The 15,477-nt window shown below is 39.4% G+C and overlaps 1 protein-coding gene across 32 annotated transcripts in view; it reads left to right on the top strand.

Moving 5' to 3' along the window:
• Nucleotides 1-15,477, top strand: part of MAP7 (microtubule associated protein 7) — a 179,311-nt gene that overhangs the window by 68,571 nt on the left and 95,263 nt on the right. For 6 of the 32 annotated variants that reach the window (XM_086318037.1, XM_086318035.1, XM_086318030.1 and 3 more), the window contains exon 1: nt 10,866-11,132. The exons of the other annotated variants lie outside the window; for them this stretch is intronic. In XM_086318037.1, the coding sequence (XP_086174163.1) occupies nt 11,111-11,132 (22 nt within the window). In that variant the 5' untranslated portion in view covers nt 10,866-11,110. Of the gene's footprint in view, nt 1-10,865; nt 11,133-15,477 lie in introns of those variants that run through there. 32 annotated transcript variants of the gene reach the window in all.

Below are 15,477 nucleotides of genomic sequence, written 5' to 3'. Positions count from 1 at the left end.
CTTGATTCCAGCTTGTGCTTCTTCCAGCCCAGCGTTTCTCATGATGTACTCTGCATAGAAGTTAAATAAGCAGGGTGACAATATACAGCCTTGACGAACTCCTTTTCCTATTTGGAACCAATTTGTTGTTCCATGTGCAGTTCTAACTGTTGCTTCCTGACCTGCATATAGGTTTCTCAAGAGGCAGGTCAGGTGGTCTGGCATGCCCATCTCTTTGAGAATTTTCCACAGTTTATTGTGAGCCACACAGTCAAAGGCTTTGGCAGAGTCAATAAAGCAGAAATAGATGGTTTTCTGGAACTCTCTTGCTTTTTCCATGATCCAGCGGATGTTGGTAATTTGATCTCTGGTTCCTCTGCCTTTTCTAAAACCAGCTTGAACATCTGGAAGTTCATTCATGGTTCACGTATTGCTGAAGCCTGGCTTGGAGAATTTTGAGCATTACTTTACTAGCGTGTGAGATGAGTGCAGTTGTGCAGTAGTTTGAGCATTCTTTGGCATTGCTTTTCTTTGGGATTGGAATGAAAACTGACCTTTTCCAGTCCTGTGGCCACTGCTGAGTTTTCCAAATTTGCTGGCATATTGAGTGCAGCACTTTCATAGCATCATCTTCCAGGACTTGAAATAGCTCCCCTGGAATTCCATCACCTCCACCAGCTTTGTTGGTAGTGATGCTTTCTAAGGCCCACTTGACTTCACATTCCAGGATGTCTGGCTCTAGGTGAGTGATCACACCATCGTGATTATCTGGGTCATGAAGATCTTTTTTGTACAGTTTTTCTGTGTATTCTTGTCACCTCTTCTTAATATCTTCTGCTTCTGTTAGGTCCATACCATTTCTGTCCTTTATCGAGCCCATCTTTTGCATGAAATTTTCCTTTGGTATCTCTAATTTTCTTGAAGAGATCTCTAGTCTTTCCCATTCTGTTGTTTTCCTGTATTTCTTTGCATTGATCGCTGAGGAAGGCTTTCTTATCTCTCCTTGCTATTCTTTGGAACTCTGCATTCAGATGCTTATATCTTTCCTTTTCTCCTTTGCTTTTTGCTTCTCTTCTTTTCACAGCTATTTGTAAGGCCTCCCCAGACAGCCATTTTGCTTTTTTGCATTTCTTTTCTATGGGGATCGTCTTGATCCCTGTTTCCTGTACAATGTCACGAACCTCAGTCCATAGTTCATCAGGCACTCTATATATCAGATCTTGTCCCTTAAATCTATTTCTCACTTCCACTGTATAATCATAAGGAATTTGATTTAGGTCATACTTGAATGGTCTAGTGGTTTTCCCTACTTTCTTTAATTTAAGTCTGAATTTAGCAATGAGGAGTTCATGATCTGAGCCACAGTCAACTCCCGGTCTTGCTTTTGCTGACTGTATAGAGCTTCTCCATCTTTGCAAAGAATATAATCAGTCTGATTTCAGTGTTGACCATCTAGTGATGTTCATGTGTAGAGTCTTCTCTTGTGTTGTTGGAAGAGGGTGTTTGATATGACCAGTGTGTTCCAAGGCCAAATTTGCCTGTTACTCCCTGTGTTTCTTGACTTCCTACTTTTGCATTCCAGTCCACTATAATGAAAAGGACATCTTTTTTGGGTGTTAGTTCTAAAAGGTCTTGTAGGTCTTCATAGAACTGTTCAACTTCAGCTTCTTCAGCATTACTGGTTGGGGCATAGACCTGGATTACTGTGATATTGAATGGTTTGCCTTGGAAATGGACAGAGATCATTCTGTCGTTTTTGAGATTGCATCCAAGTACTGCATTTCAGACTCTTTTGTTGATCATGATGGCTACTCCATTTCTTCTAAGGTGACCGTCGACATTCTAGGAATCAGCGAACTAAGATGGACTGGAATGGGTGCAACCATTAACAATGGTTTATTTGGAACATAGTTGACCTGGGAAAATGTCCAGAGTATAAAATAGATTCCAAGATAATATTATGTAAAAAGCTTCCTTTTTTTTGTTTAATATATATGCAAATTAAAGATTAAAAAATCTTCAGGAGCAAATAACTAAAATGTTAACAGTGGTAATATCTGAATTTTGAGATTGCAACTTATCTTAAATATTTTGTGCCTATTTTTATTTTCTGTTTTCTACACTTAATGTTTATCATCTAATTTATAATCTTCTGAAATATATACTCCAATAGCACTGAAATCGGAGAAGGCAATGGCACCCCACTCCAGTACTTCTGCCTGGAAGATCCCATGGACGAAGAAGCCTGGTGGGCTGCAGTCCATGGGGTCGTGAGGAGTCGGACACGACTGAGCGACTTCACTTTCACTTTTCACTTTCATGCATTGGAGAGGGAAATGGCAACCCACTCCAGTGTTCTTGCCTGGAGAATCCCAGGGACGGGGAAGCCTGGTGGGCTGCCGTCTATGGGGTCGCACAGAGTCGGACACGACTGAAGCGACTTAGCAGCAGCAGCAGCAGCACTGAAATTGACCTATATAACTAGAAGCTACGTCATTGCAGTTTAGTGTGTTTCTTGAGCTTTAGTTACCCAGAGAGCCTTTGAAGAAGTACATGGATGAGTCTGATAACTCCCCTCTGAAGGCAGTGCTGTTAGAGAAGTGTAATTGATGTGTTTATGGCTTAGGATGGGGGCAAGCTCTTCTGTCTGGGAGAATCCAGATAGAATTCATAGAGGATGAGGGTATTTGCCTTGCTTCTTAACAGAGATGACTGAAGAGACATTCCACACAGGAAGAAGAAGTGAACAGGAAAGGGAAAGGAAAGGAAATCCCGAGACATGTCAAAGGGACAGCAAATGCATCCATTTTGTAAAAACATGGGCTATCTGAGGGAGCCATGGGAAAAAATTCTCAAAGTCGGTGGAAACATTGCCGTGCTTTAATTGGGAAGGTATTTGGGAGACATGATAGATACTTGAGCAGGGGAATAAGCTGCTGAAGCCGGTTTTTAAGGCAACTAGTCTGATGGATCACAGGAATTAAAGAGGAGAGACTGGCAGTGGTGAGACCGGTTTTGAAGCTGACGGTGGAGATGAAGTGGTGATGCTGGTTTGAGACTAAGCTGTCTGCCTGGTGTGTCACGTGTGCATGCGCCATGTGCTCAGTCTTGTCTGACTCTTTGTGACTCAGTGGGCTATTGCCTGCCAGGCTCCTCTGTCCATGGGATTTCTCAGGCAAGGGTTGCCTTTCCTCCTCCAGGGGGTCTTCCTGACTGAGGGATTGAACCCAGGTCTCCTGTGTTTCCTGCATTGCAGGGGGATTCTTTACCCCCTGAGCCATTGAGATTTTCCAAGTAGACTAAACTCTATTCTGTGTCATAGCAGAAAGCTGCAAAACTTGAATACTCTTGTTTCCTAGTGATTTGCCACAGGGCCATAAATGTTTTATAGTCTGATCTTGCATGTAAATTAGATTATAAAATAAGAATTTGTACTTTGGATATATCACACTTGACATTTTTACATCCCTCCATTCCCCAACTTCTTTATGACATTTCTCCTGAGGACGGTGTAATGTCTGGAGCTGGAAAGTGGGAGAGGAGTGAGTGCTCATAGTCTGGAGTATGGTCATTCTTCAGTATCCACAGAGGCTTGGTTCTAGGACACAGATCCGGCTTCAGGGATACCAGAATCCACAAATGTGCAATTTCCTGATATTTAATAGCATAGTATTTGCATAACCTAGCACATCCTCTGTATACTTTAAATCACCTTTGATTACGTATAATGCCTAATACAATGCAAATGCTAAGTAAATAGTTATAAATACAATGCACAATATGTGGCAAATTCAAGTTTTGCTTTTTGAAACTTCCTGGGTTTCTTTTTTTGAGGATGATTTTCTGTGTGTGGTTGGTTGAATCCACGGATATAGAACGTGCAGCTATAGAAGGTCGACTGTACAAAAAAAGGAAACGTCAAATTGTTTTTGTAAATTCAAAGTTGTGTTTTACAAGAGTTCCTTGCATGTATGGATGTATATTTTAGTTCTCTGCAATAAAACCTTTGACATTTTGGCTCCAGATTCTGAAGGCAAATACCTGAAAGATTGCATTGGTTTGGGTTGAGAAAATTAACAAATATCCCTTTAGAAACTAGGTCAAGTTCCTTATTTTAATTTCTGATCTAATTCAGGACTCCAGCTGTCAGACTACCCCATTAATCCTCCACTGGCAGTGAAATCCTCTCTAAAATACATTGTAATTAACTTACAGGAATTGACAACAAAAGATGGAAAGTTCAGATGATATTTGTTTACAAATTTCCCACATGGATGTGGACATTTAAATTTTTGAGAAGTCATTAAAAATGCTTAGAGAATTTTGGCAGAGACTTTTTTTTTCCCACTGAAAAATAGCTGACCCTTTTTAGCAGTTTCAGCACCCAAAATCTAGACCTGAAAACTTGATTTTGCTGAAGTGTTTAGTATTAGAACTGTTGCTTCAAGCATAGTGATTTTTTGTTACAATTATCCTTAAACTAACGTGCTTCACAAGTGCCACAGGAAAACTGGTTATAGCTGGTGACATGCCTAGAGTTGGGTAGGAAGAGGCTTGAGCAAGTTTGATTACAGCTAAGGGGAAAGATTTCAGTGTAAACTAAAAGTATCTCATTTGTTAAGTATAGCTTTGTCCCTTCCTGGGAAGTGTTGACATGAAAGAAAATTGTTTCCGCAATTTGAGGTCATGGAAGATTCCAGGGCAGTGCAAATATGGATTTTGAGAAACAGACAAGCATTGCTATAACATACTCCCTGAAAGAAAACATTTGTGTGTGGAGTACATTTTTAACTGAATTGAGTGAGTTTTCCTAAATAACCAACTCTTGTAGCTTTTGTCACTATCCAAGGTACTAATAAATGGGGGGCTGAAAAACAGAATTTTCTTCTTCCAGGATCTTAAAGATTATGGCCTCTGAGGACAACCTAAACGGGAAAGAGAATGAGCCAAGGTATCTATTGGGAAGGAAAAGAAAACAGAGTGCTGGTCACTATATAACGGTTGAAATTAACAAATATTCTCCCAAAGCCTACTACTTGTTGAACCCAAAGGAAATGAGGAAAAATAAACAAGAATTAAGATAAAGAAGGGATCTTGGAAAAAGTGGTAGGCTACAGTATTCCTAGACTGATATTGGGGTTAGAAGCAGTTCACATATTTTCAAATAAGACTGGCCATGATTAAATCAATTTGTAGAAGATAATGAGTTGAGAAACTGGGTCTTTTAATGAGTTATGTGCAACAAATCTGATATGTAGCTATTGAAAACTTCAACAAAAAGCATAAATTCCTTTATAAAATGAATCTGCTTTTACTTTTCAACTAAATATGAAACAAATGAAATCTATTTCTAAGTGAAGTGAAAGTCGCTCAGTCATGTCCGTCCGACTCCTTGTGACCACATGGACTGTACCCACCAGACTCCTCTGTCCATGGGATTCTCCAGGCAAGAATACTGGAGTGGGTGCCATTTTCTTCTCCCTATTTCTCAGTATTTGCCCCTTAAAATAGCAATAGCCATGGTCTCAGTATTTTATAGTAGATAAACACTAAATTCTACCAAATAACAAGATTTTAAACTGCACCATTTTGATAATTGAGGTAATAAAATACAGTATATGTGATTTTTTTTAATAAAAAAGTTTTATGTGTAAAATATGTTTAGAAACATATTTTAAATTCTTATAAATAATGATAATACACTATAAGAGCATTATCTTTTCAGCCCAAAGGCTTAGTCTACCCATGTTCTCTCAATTATTTGATAGAACAACTAGATCTTCATCTATATATTTATATATTCATCATTACATGCACACACATACACACACCTCCCCCTGTTAAGAAGTGCAAAACAAAGTTGGATCACCCAATTCTCTTTGTTTAAAAAAAAAAAAAAAGGTGGAAACATTACCAGATGTCTCATAGAATTCTTCTATTTATGAATATACTAGTTTATTCACATTTAAATTTCACCAAGAGTTCAAGTATATGCTAGCCTTCTGTTCAGATTTTTGAAATGAAGATAAAATGGACAGACAGCTTTAGAAGGGTACAATGTGTTTAACACCTGCATAATAGATTCACCAACTATTCAATCTGATAGGTGGTATAACTACACACTTAGGAGCACAGGTATAGCAACAAGCTCTGGAACTGGAGGGAAAACCCACCATTCAGGACTAAACAGAGCTTCTTGGTTACTGACAGAATCTCCCCTAGACTTCAGGCTTGAGTCTGTTAGTGTACTAAAACCACTCAACTCAGGACAGTAACAGGATAGATTGGCCAGTGCCAGTTCTCACTGTGGCAGCCAGTCTGAAGGGAACAAGGAGGCTGAAAATGTTACAGCTGAAGTGCAGAACGGGTGGATGAGAGGGGCCATCTTCTAAACATCGCTGATTTCCCAAACAAGTTCCTAAGATGCTTTTCCCAAACAGTCATAGAATTCTTGGCTTCAGCTTGAAAGATCCTATTTTTTAAGAACTGGTTTTTCTCTTAGTAGCCAAAAAGTTAAGGCAGGGGGTGAGGGGGGTGGGACGGAAATAGGAAAGAAAGAAGAACAAGGAAGAAGCAGAGTGGTAAGTGAGCAGATTAGATGGGAGAAAACAGAGATAAGAGCTGCCTATGTGCTTTACCCTCTGCAGTTTTAACGTTTATGTTGGGACTCAGGATGGAGCAGAGAGCTGATGAATCATCATCTCAGCCACAGAGCAATTTTAGGAGGCTGGTGAGCAAAGCAGGTAGTCAGTGAGCAGGTAATAAATGAGCACACAGAGGGGAGAAGGTGGATTCCTCAGAGTTCTACAGCTGCTCTGCCAATTTTATAAGTCACCAGCTCCCATTACAAAATATGTATCACACTTTGTATTTGTTAAGGATGATATAGTTTAGATTTAATAAACAGATTCATTTCCCCTAATTTCTCAGGATTCACATATTCCATTGTAAAACTTGCTAAGCTTTCCAAGTGATTTCCATTCTCAGAAGCTGAATAATAAACTGTCAATTCAGCCTTCATCCATCTGCCAGTATTCTGCATTGATAGTTTTGCTGGTTATTGAAAATGAAGCCAAAAACAGACTGGTAGTCGAGAAAATGACAGTAACCATGCATGTAGTTAGAAATGTGCCTCTTTCCAAGATCCTCACTGGGCAGCTATGGTTTCAGATGCCACATTATTACCGTACCCACTGCTCCATGCACTGGGACATAGAAATCTCCTTGAGCCACTCGTCACATAACAAAACCCTCTATTCTCTTTCCTCTCTTGTTAGCATTCAGCTGTTTTTCTGGATGAATGCACTGCCATTTAGTTACACCCTGTTGTTCCTAAGGGGAGAGTGGGGCACTGTCTCCATGCAGTGTCACCTCCTGTCTCTCCCCGCCTGTCTTCTCTCCTCGTGGTACCAGTCCTTTCCTGTCTCAGCAGGCGACTGTGGTCTGATGCTCCCGGGTGCTCGGAAGTGAGAAGTCACCTAGCTGGAGGGCAGAGATTGCCATAGAGCAGAGTGTGGGGACTGAGAGTCTGCCACTGACTAGCTCACCCAAATTACTCTGTATATCTGAGTCTCCCCATCAGTAAGCTTAGCATAACAGGGTGATTTGCGAGGTCAGACCAATCCTTATGTGTAGGACCTTAGAATAATGACTGACTTAATAGGCCATCCACAAGCTTAAGCTATTATTTTTATAATTTCCTATGGCAATCTCTCTGAGCCACCAGGGAAGCATGGCTTAGACAGATTGCCATAGGAAATCATGAAAATAATAGCTTAAGCTCAGACAGTAAAGGGTCCACTTGCAGGGTGGGCAACCTGGGTTTGATCCCTGAGTTGGAAAGATGCCCTGGAGGAGGGCATGGCAACCCACTCCAGTATTCTTGCCTGGAGAATCCCATGGACAGAGGAGCCTTGCAGGCTACAGTCCAAGGCTACAGTCCATAGGGTGGCAAAGAGTTGGACACGACTGAGCGACAAGCACAGCACAGCACATGGCAATCTGTCACGTGAGGCAGTTTTTCCCCACCAGCCCTTCTCTTTCCTATAAACCTCAGATGTGCACACAGCTGGTCGCAGTGTGGAAGGATGGATCCACAGCAGGGAGGCAGTGTGGAGAGTTCCTGAGAAGCTGATGGAAGGTAGAGAAAAGGATTGTGGGTAGTTAGCCAGAAGAAGGGAAGAGAGGAATCTTCAAGAAGTAATGGCAGCATATATACAACTGATGGGGACAGGAGAGCCAAGTCGAGGGAAATGCAGCCAAACACCATCCTCCATGAGGCCAGAGAGGAGGAGGCGAAGCAGACAGGCAGCCAGTAGTGCTGCTGATGTGTGGTGAGAAAAGCAAGTGTCTGAGACCACCAAGAGCCAAGAAAACAGAGGCGCTGAAAGAGTTACAGGATCAGATTGGTATTCTAGAAGCATCATAGCTGTGTTGATGACTGGGTTTTGGCAATCAGGATTTGGACGGCCACAGAACAGCTAGGAGGTTCATATAACACCGCCCTATCCTCTTAAAACTGGGTGCCTCTAATCTTCAATGAACTGGAAGATAGATAACTGAGCTAGCTACATTTGAGTCTAAAGTATAGATATAAAGATTCTGAGGGAAGAAGTGAAAGGATTTTTTTTTTCGAGTTGCTAATAGGAGTTATTTTTTTATTTGATAAATTCATGATTCCTGTCTTTGTTCTGTTTAAAGGAGTTGTGAGATAACTCAGGGTATGAGTTCTAACATTTATGGAGCCCTACTAAATGTACCCCTGGAGGAGGGCCTGGCAGCCCACTCCAGTACTCTTACCTGGAGAATCCCATGGACAGAGGAGCCTGGCAGGCTACAGTCCATGGTATCTCAAAGAGTCAAACACAGCTGAAGTGACTTAGCATAGGCACATTGAATGTATAGGCATAGAATTGTGGGAATGGATTGATATTTTAATAACAAATTAATAACCAACATATTTCTTTGGCTAGCATACACTCTGTGTCATGCATTTCATTGCTTTAATTGGATAGAATTGGGAATTTGTCTACTTCTTGAGACATTTAGGCAAATCACATACCAGCCATTATGTCACACGTGAGCAGAGAGAAATGTGGAGGGCGTGTTTATTATCCACAGTACCAGTGTTGTGAACCTTGACCTCCCTTTCCCATGGAATCAGTTCTGTGTCCGTCTCTGAGGCAGTAAGGTCTTTGGGAAGGGAAGAAAGATAGTAGAACAGTGGAGCAATTCAAATATGTTTCCCCCACCTGGGGAAGGTGCTTTGCCATCCAGCCTCCCTACCATACTAGCCCTGCTCAGAGGTGCAGAAAGAAGAAAAGAAATCTGGATTTGGTGCCACCGGAGTTGTAATTTCCTTTAACCAGAAGTAATCTTGCCCCAGACCCTCATGGGACATTTGGCAGTGCCTTAAAAAAATTTTTTAATGGTCTTGACTGTGAGGAGGGGGCTGTCTGCAGGCAGTGCTATTAGATACAGGAGGCAGAGGCCAGGGATGCTGCCAAGCTGTTAAAGCCTCATCCCCTCCCCTGTAGTCCACAGCGAAGAGTTATCCTGTCTGAAAGGTCAGGAGGACCAAGGCTGAGAACTCCTGCACTAGAGATCCTGTCTGTGTTTATGTTGTTCAGTCACTAAGTCATGTCTGACTCTTTGTGACCCCATGGACTGCAGCACTCCACTTCTCCTTCACTATCTCCTGGAGTTTCTCAAACTCATGTCCATTGAGTTGGTGATGCCATCCAACTATCTCATCCTCTGTTTCCCATTTCTCCTCCTGCCTTCAATCTTTCCCAGCATCAGAGCTGCTTTTGAAAATGCAAGGGGACTGGTTGGCAGGAATGATGGTACTTAGGCCTCTGGAGCTGTTGGGATGGTACTGGCTACACCTGGTATTCCATTGGTTCCTACTAGGTAAGTCTTTAGTTCCAAGGGCATTAAAAAGGGTTCATTGCCAAGTCCAGTGGATGCTTGAACTCCTACATCTTATAAATCCTATGTGTCCAGTCTCTTTACTGAGGCAAGTCCTACTACTCAAAGAGGCTTGAAATGATTTGTTTTCTTCTCAACAGCGTATTTCCTTTCCCAGATTGGACCCGTGGATCATCCAAACTCATGAAGTTCATTGGTTTTAACTCACGTTTTAACTCAAGTATTCTGACTCCCATATCACAGTTTTAAATTCTGTAAAGGCAGAATGAGGACTTGACATGATCTTTTCTCCTCAGATTCCCCTCTATGTCCCTAGACAAAAAGCCCTTTTAAAGACTGTTACCTTTAAAGGTAACATTGTGATAGAAATGTTGAATTCGAAATCCATAATGTAAAACTCATCACTGGCTTAAAAATTTTTTTCTGAGGCCCTATAATTAATTCATCCAGAAATAATTTCTAAAACTTTAGTGATTGTTTATTGATTCTTCCTCTTCACTTTGAAGACCTCCAGAATTTCTTCTGGACCTTCTGAAGGATAGTGAAACTTCATTTCATGTGGTTTCCCAACGGCTCCATGAATGTTCTCAGTGAAGGGAGGAAAAGAACAGAGGTCTCTCTGCTTGACTGATTCTAAATGATTGCCTCTCTCAGATGCATTTGGTATGGGAACAATATCAGCCATAATCTTCGGGGTTTTAAAATGCCATCTTTAGTACATTAGGAAACCAAAAGGCAGAAGAATTTGGAAAAATAGTAAATACCGTTTAGATGATCTTGGTAAACATTTGTTCAAATGTGTTTAAGGCACATCCTGTTTGGGGCCTGGGCTGATTTTAAACCCTGAGACTGAACTGATGTTTAACAGCCATTTCTTAACCAGGAAAGGCCTCCCCTTCTCCCAGCCCACACCCGTTCGAGCTTCACTGGCTCTTTTGAACAGAAGCCGTTCTCAGTTTTTACTTGGTTCAGTGAACAAGGTTACTGTTTAGAAACAGTGGCTGTTGAGTCATATGTCTCCTCACCCTTTTGCCTTCTTCCTGAGTGCACCTCGAGCTGCATGAGAGATGATATTAATACTCGGGATGATTAAAAGGTCTCTTCACTGATCGCTTGGTCTTTGCCTGGCTGAGAAACTCAAAGCAGGAAGAGAGAGACATGCAGATATGTTGCAGCATATTCAAGAAAGAAGGGTTTTAGGATGGAAGACACTAAACTGGCCTGTAAGTTCTTGGACTCAAAATATGTTGCGAAACTTCTTAATAAGGATATGTAGGAATCGGGCAATCTTTAACTCAGTTTGACACACTAACACTTTCAACAGGTCAAAGTACAGAGTAGGAAATCTTTTAATAGATCTTTTTGTTTTGGGGGGTAGGGAGGACTTGGTTTTAATGTTCTAAGAAAAAGAAGTGGGAATTTTAATTAAGTGAAACATTCCTTGTGCTCTATAGATGATGGATTTATACTTTATCGTCCTGCAGCCATGGGATAGTTTCTATGAAAATTCAAGGCAAATGATATTATTTTCCATTTTCCGTGTTTGTGCTTTTTACTTCTTTTAGCAAAAAACAAAGTGAAAACCCTGAAACAGCTCCTAGGGTCTCCTGAGTGCCTGAGGTAGACAGTGTAGCAGGCTACACATACAATTGCACTGCTGTCTAAAGAACATTTTAGCACATAATTTATTGATGATTTCTTATTGCTTTTAATATCTGTATCTGGATTAGATCATGAAGATTTTGAGAAATGATTGTTTTCTATTTTAGGGGAATATGAGGAGTGCTGAGGATTTTTGCTGATTAAAAAAGATCATACTTCTCTTGCCTACCTCTTCGGTTTTTATTTAGTTTTGTTTCTTTTGTTTTTTTTTTTTACCGTCAAAAACATTGCCTGCATTTTCCTCTCATATCTTTCCTCACCAGAATGCTTTCATTTCCATGATATGTAAATCAGTTAACTCACATATAGGCTTTATGGGAAAAACTATAGTGATCAGAATCGTAAGCACTACATTTTACAGAGGTATTTTTATCACTGTATTTTCTTGTCTAGAATTTTCTATATGTACTGGATGCTTTATAAGATTTAATTTTAAGAGTGGTAAAGATGCTTTGTTCACTAAATTATTTGCCTTTTAAAATATTGCCTCTATTCATTTGCATGGATAATATTTGCAAATTTTATAGTAAAAACACATCTAGGAAAGAAAAGTGAGTTGTGTGTAGTGTCAGTATCCAGTAAGCATTAAGGAGATGGATTATGCTATAAATTAGTGGTTTGCTTTTGGTATTTTATGATTATAAAATATAGAGCCAAAGAGGCATATTAGAAATATCTTGAGGGTTGGATCCAAGCCTACATTTTAGCTCTGACACTAATTTTGTGACCTCAAACAAGTTATTTATACTCTATAAGTATGTCAGTATCATCACTGCATAATGGGAATAATCTAACTTTCAGGGCTGTATATACGTTAAAAGAGAGGCAAAATGCCTCACCTAACTGGCTTCTCAGAAAAAAAAAAAAAAACTGGTATTATTATTTGTATTTGTTCAGTTAACTCACTTTTAAATTAACTTTGTACTTAATGAGTCAGAAAAGAATATCTTTCTGTGTGGAAATCATATTTACATACAGTATTCAAATATTAGGATTAGACAGTTAATGCATAATAAGCATTGGGTTTCATAATGAATTATTTAAATGTGATAAATAATATTGGTTGAATCAAATGAAATACAGGTTACTCAATAAGAAAACTGGATAAATATCCAATAGATAAAATTGATATTGAGGGGGAGAAATTTTTTCATCCAGAAAATTGGTCAAAAAATCTTAGATAAGTGGTTTAAAAATACTAAATTATTCTTTTTAAAAAAATATGAATTCTTTTTTTAAATACTAAAATATTCTCTTTTTTTAAATCAAAAGATAAAAAAAATTATTTATTTGGCTGCACTGGATCTTAGTTGCAGCATGCAGGATCTAGTTCCCAGACCAGGGATCGAACCCAGACTCCCTGCACAGGAGATGTGGAGTCTTAGCCACTGGACCATCAGGAAAGTCCTCTAAATTAGTCTTAGATACTCAATTTTAGTCTCTTCCAATTTCCAACTTTTAATTTGATATTGAGTAGACCTTAGAAAAGTAGATGTAGTAGCTTCACATTTCCATAAACTAAAATTTCAGTGTGAAGACCATAACTCTATTTGGAGTAGAGATGAAGGGTGAACTCTGCTCTGTACACTTCACGAAGCCCCTCCAGCTCATTCATGAAAGTCCATCCCACGGTGGGAGCAGAGCCTGTTGCCACGTCAAGCTGCTTGGGAGTAACTATAAGAAACTGTAAGAGTGACCCGCTCCCCCAACCCCAGACAAAAACTGGTATCTATTGTCATTCAGTCTGTTCTCACGTTAGCACTTCCCACCAACTAAGGCTGTCATGTTTATTGTGTTCTCCCACACTAGAGTATGAGCCATAGGGGCAGGGAGTTTCGGCCTTGTCATTCATGGCTGTATCCCAAGCACCTACAACAGTGCCTGGCAACCAGTAGGCGCCTAGTCAGTTTATCAAGTTAATGAGTCGACCCCGTAGTCGTCAAGAGGACAACAAGGTAAGGAAGGCCATGCCTACTCTCACTGTAAAGCACAAAATAACAAAGATACAGTTTTGTATAAAATCTGCACCAGGGCATGCTAATTTATCCTGTGGTTGACACAGAAGTAGAGTTTGTGCCAACTTTTAGAAGAAAAGAAAGTCAGTAGAAAATGTTACTGTCCTCAGTTGGACATGTGCCAAGAGCAGAAAACCAAAAAGTTTACTTCCTTTATGAAAAATAGGTAAATCAAGGACTCTAGAAAAATAATTTTGTGATAAAATGCCAAGTCACAGGCCAAATAAACTCCCTCCTCCCCTGAACCCTCGGTGAGGTCAGTGCTCAGCTCCACAGGGACAGCCCCTCCCACACACTCCGGAAGCATCATACAACCCTGTGGACTCAGCTCCTTTACCAGGAATTTTATGTAGGTGTAGTTTTCAGAAGCTAAGAATCTTGTTCAGTAAGACTTTCACAAATCACTAGCCATTCTCAAAGTTACACTGAATCTATGCCTCTATAAAGATAAATTGCTGTACTGTAGAGTCAAAAGACCAGGTTTTCAAACTCTATTCTAAGGCAGTCTGTATAACCAAGGGCAAATCCCATTTGATCTCTGAGTCTCAGTCCCCTCCCCTATAAAAGGGCAACAGGCATACCTACCATAATCTAGTTAAGATGGTCAAGTGAGTTTATATTACAAGAAAGTGACTTGTAATCCATTAAACAAATTATACAGTGTCACTTGAATACAGATTTAAAAAACAGTGCAAGTTCTTTCCTTAAATGAGAATTTAAGTGCTTTATAACTTTAAATTCTATTATTTGTCAGAATATCACTAATTAAAGGGGCAAACCCCATCAAAACAATAAAAAAGAGTAAGGTACAATTTTTAATGCCATATTTGAAAAATAAATCTAGAAAACACTGTGGCATAGCGGTTAAGATACTAGGTTTTAAAGTCACATTGTTGTGGATTTTATTCATGATTTAGCTGTTCACATTAGACAGATTTCTTAACTTTGAGACTCAGTTTTCATCTCTGAACAGTGGGGAAAGTGTTACCTAAATGCAGGCTTACTATAAAGAAAAAATTTTTTGAGACAAAATGCTTAAAGCATGAGTACAGCCTTGGAACATAATATATACTCAGTAAACAGAAGTTGCATTTGTAGTTATTTTAATTCTTTATAAATATCATTGGGTATATGGTTTGCCTTTTAAATGATATGATGCTAAACTTTTAAAATGTATTAGCCACTATTACTCTATAGAAATCTGCTAGAAATTTCCTAAGAGAAAATAATTCTACAATTTTTCAGAGCTCTTACTTTACTGAGCCTGATGATTCTTTAGATTAGGTGATCTTTGAAACAAGCATCAATACAGCTAAAAGTTTTCCAATATAATTTACTCACCTAAAGCCTAGGGAATCTCAAAGTATGTTAGATTAAATAAACTTATCCGTAACAGAATGCACAGATACTCATAAAAAAAGGTCAGGGGCAGGGATTTTCAAAGAGAGGAGTTTAAAATTCTCTTTCTAGGAAGTGTATGTTGCTAGGGAACATAGAAGAGCATTAAGGTAGCAACACATATTGTCATGCAACCTAGAGATATTTAAGTTCCAAGATTCATTGCTCATAGTCCAAGATGTAAGTCATGTATTAACTGTCACTAATCCTTTCTCAGCATTTCACGGAGTCATTGAATTAAATATTCTCTGAACTGACATTTTAGTACTGAATTACAAACATCAGTGTACAGTCTTGATAATATAATTTCTTTCTCTTATCAGAACCTCTAGATGACGTGAATAAATGAACTTCAGTTGAACCACAAGCCAACTTTAAAACTTAGGTTAGCATTTTGATACACAAGAATCATTCTCCATTAACAGATGCTTTTCTATAAGACCTACTTTATTTTAAAAGATAATGCCATAATCCATTTCTGGTCATACTCTGG

This window comes from Bos grunniens, chromosome 9 (genome assembly GCF_055505025.1).
Source record: "Bos grunniens cultivar Pamir isolate PY7600 chromosome 9, Bosgru_T2T1.0, whole genome shotgun sequence".
In the NCBI taxonomy this organism is placed as follows: Eukaryota; Metazoa; Chordata; class Mammalia; order Artiodactyla; family Bovidae; genus Bos; species Bos grunniens.
This window is presented reverse-complemented; position numbering and strand designations above follow the sequence as displayed.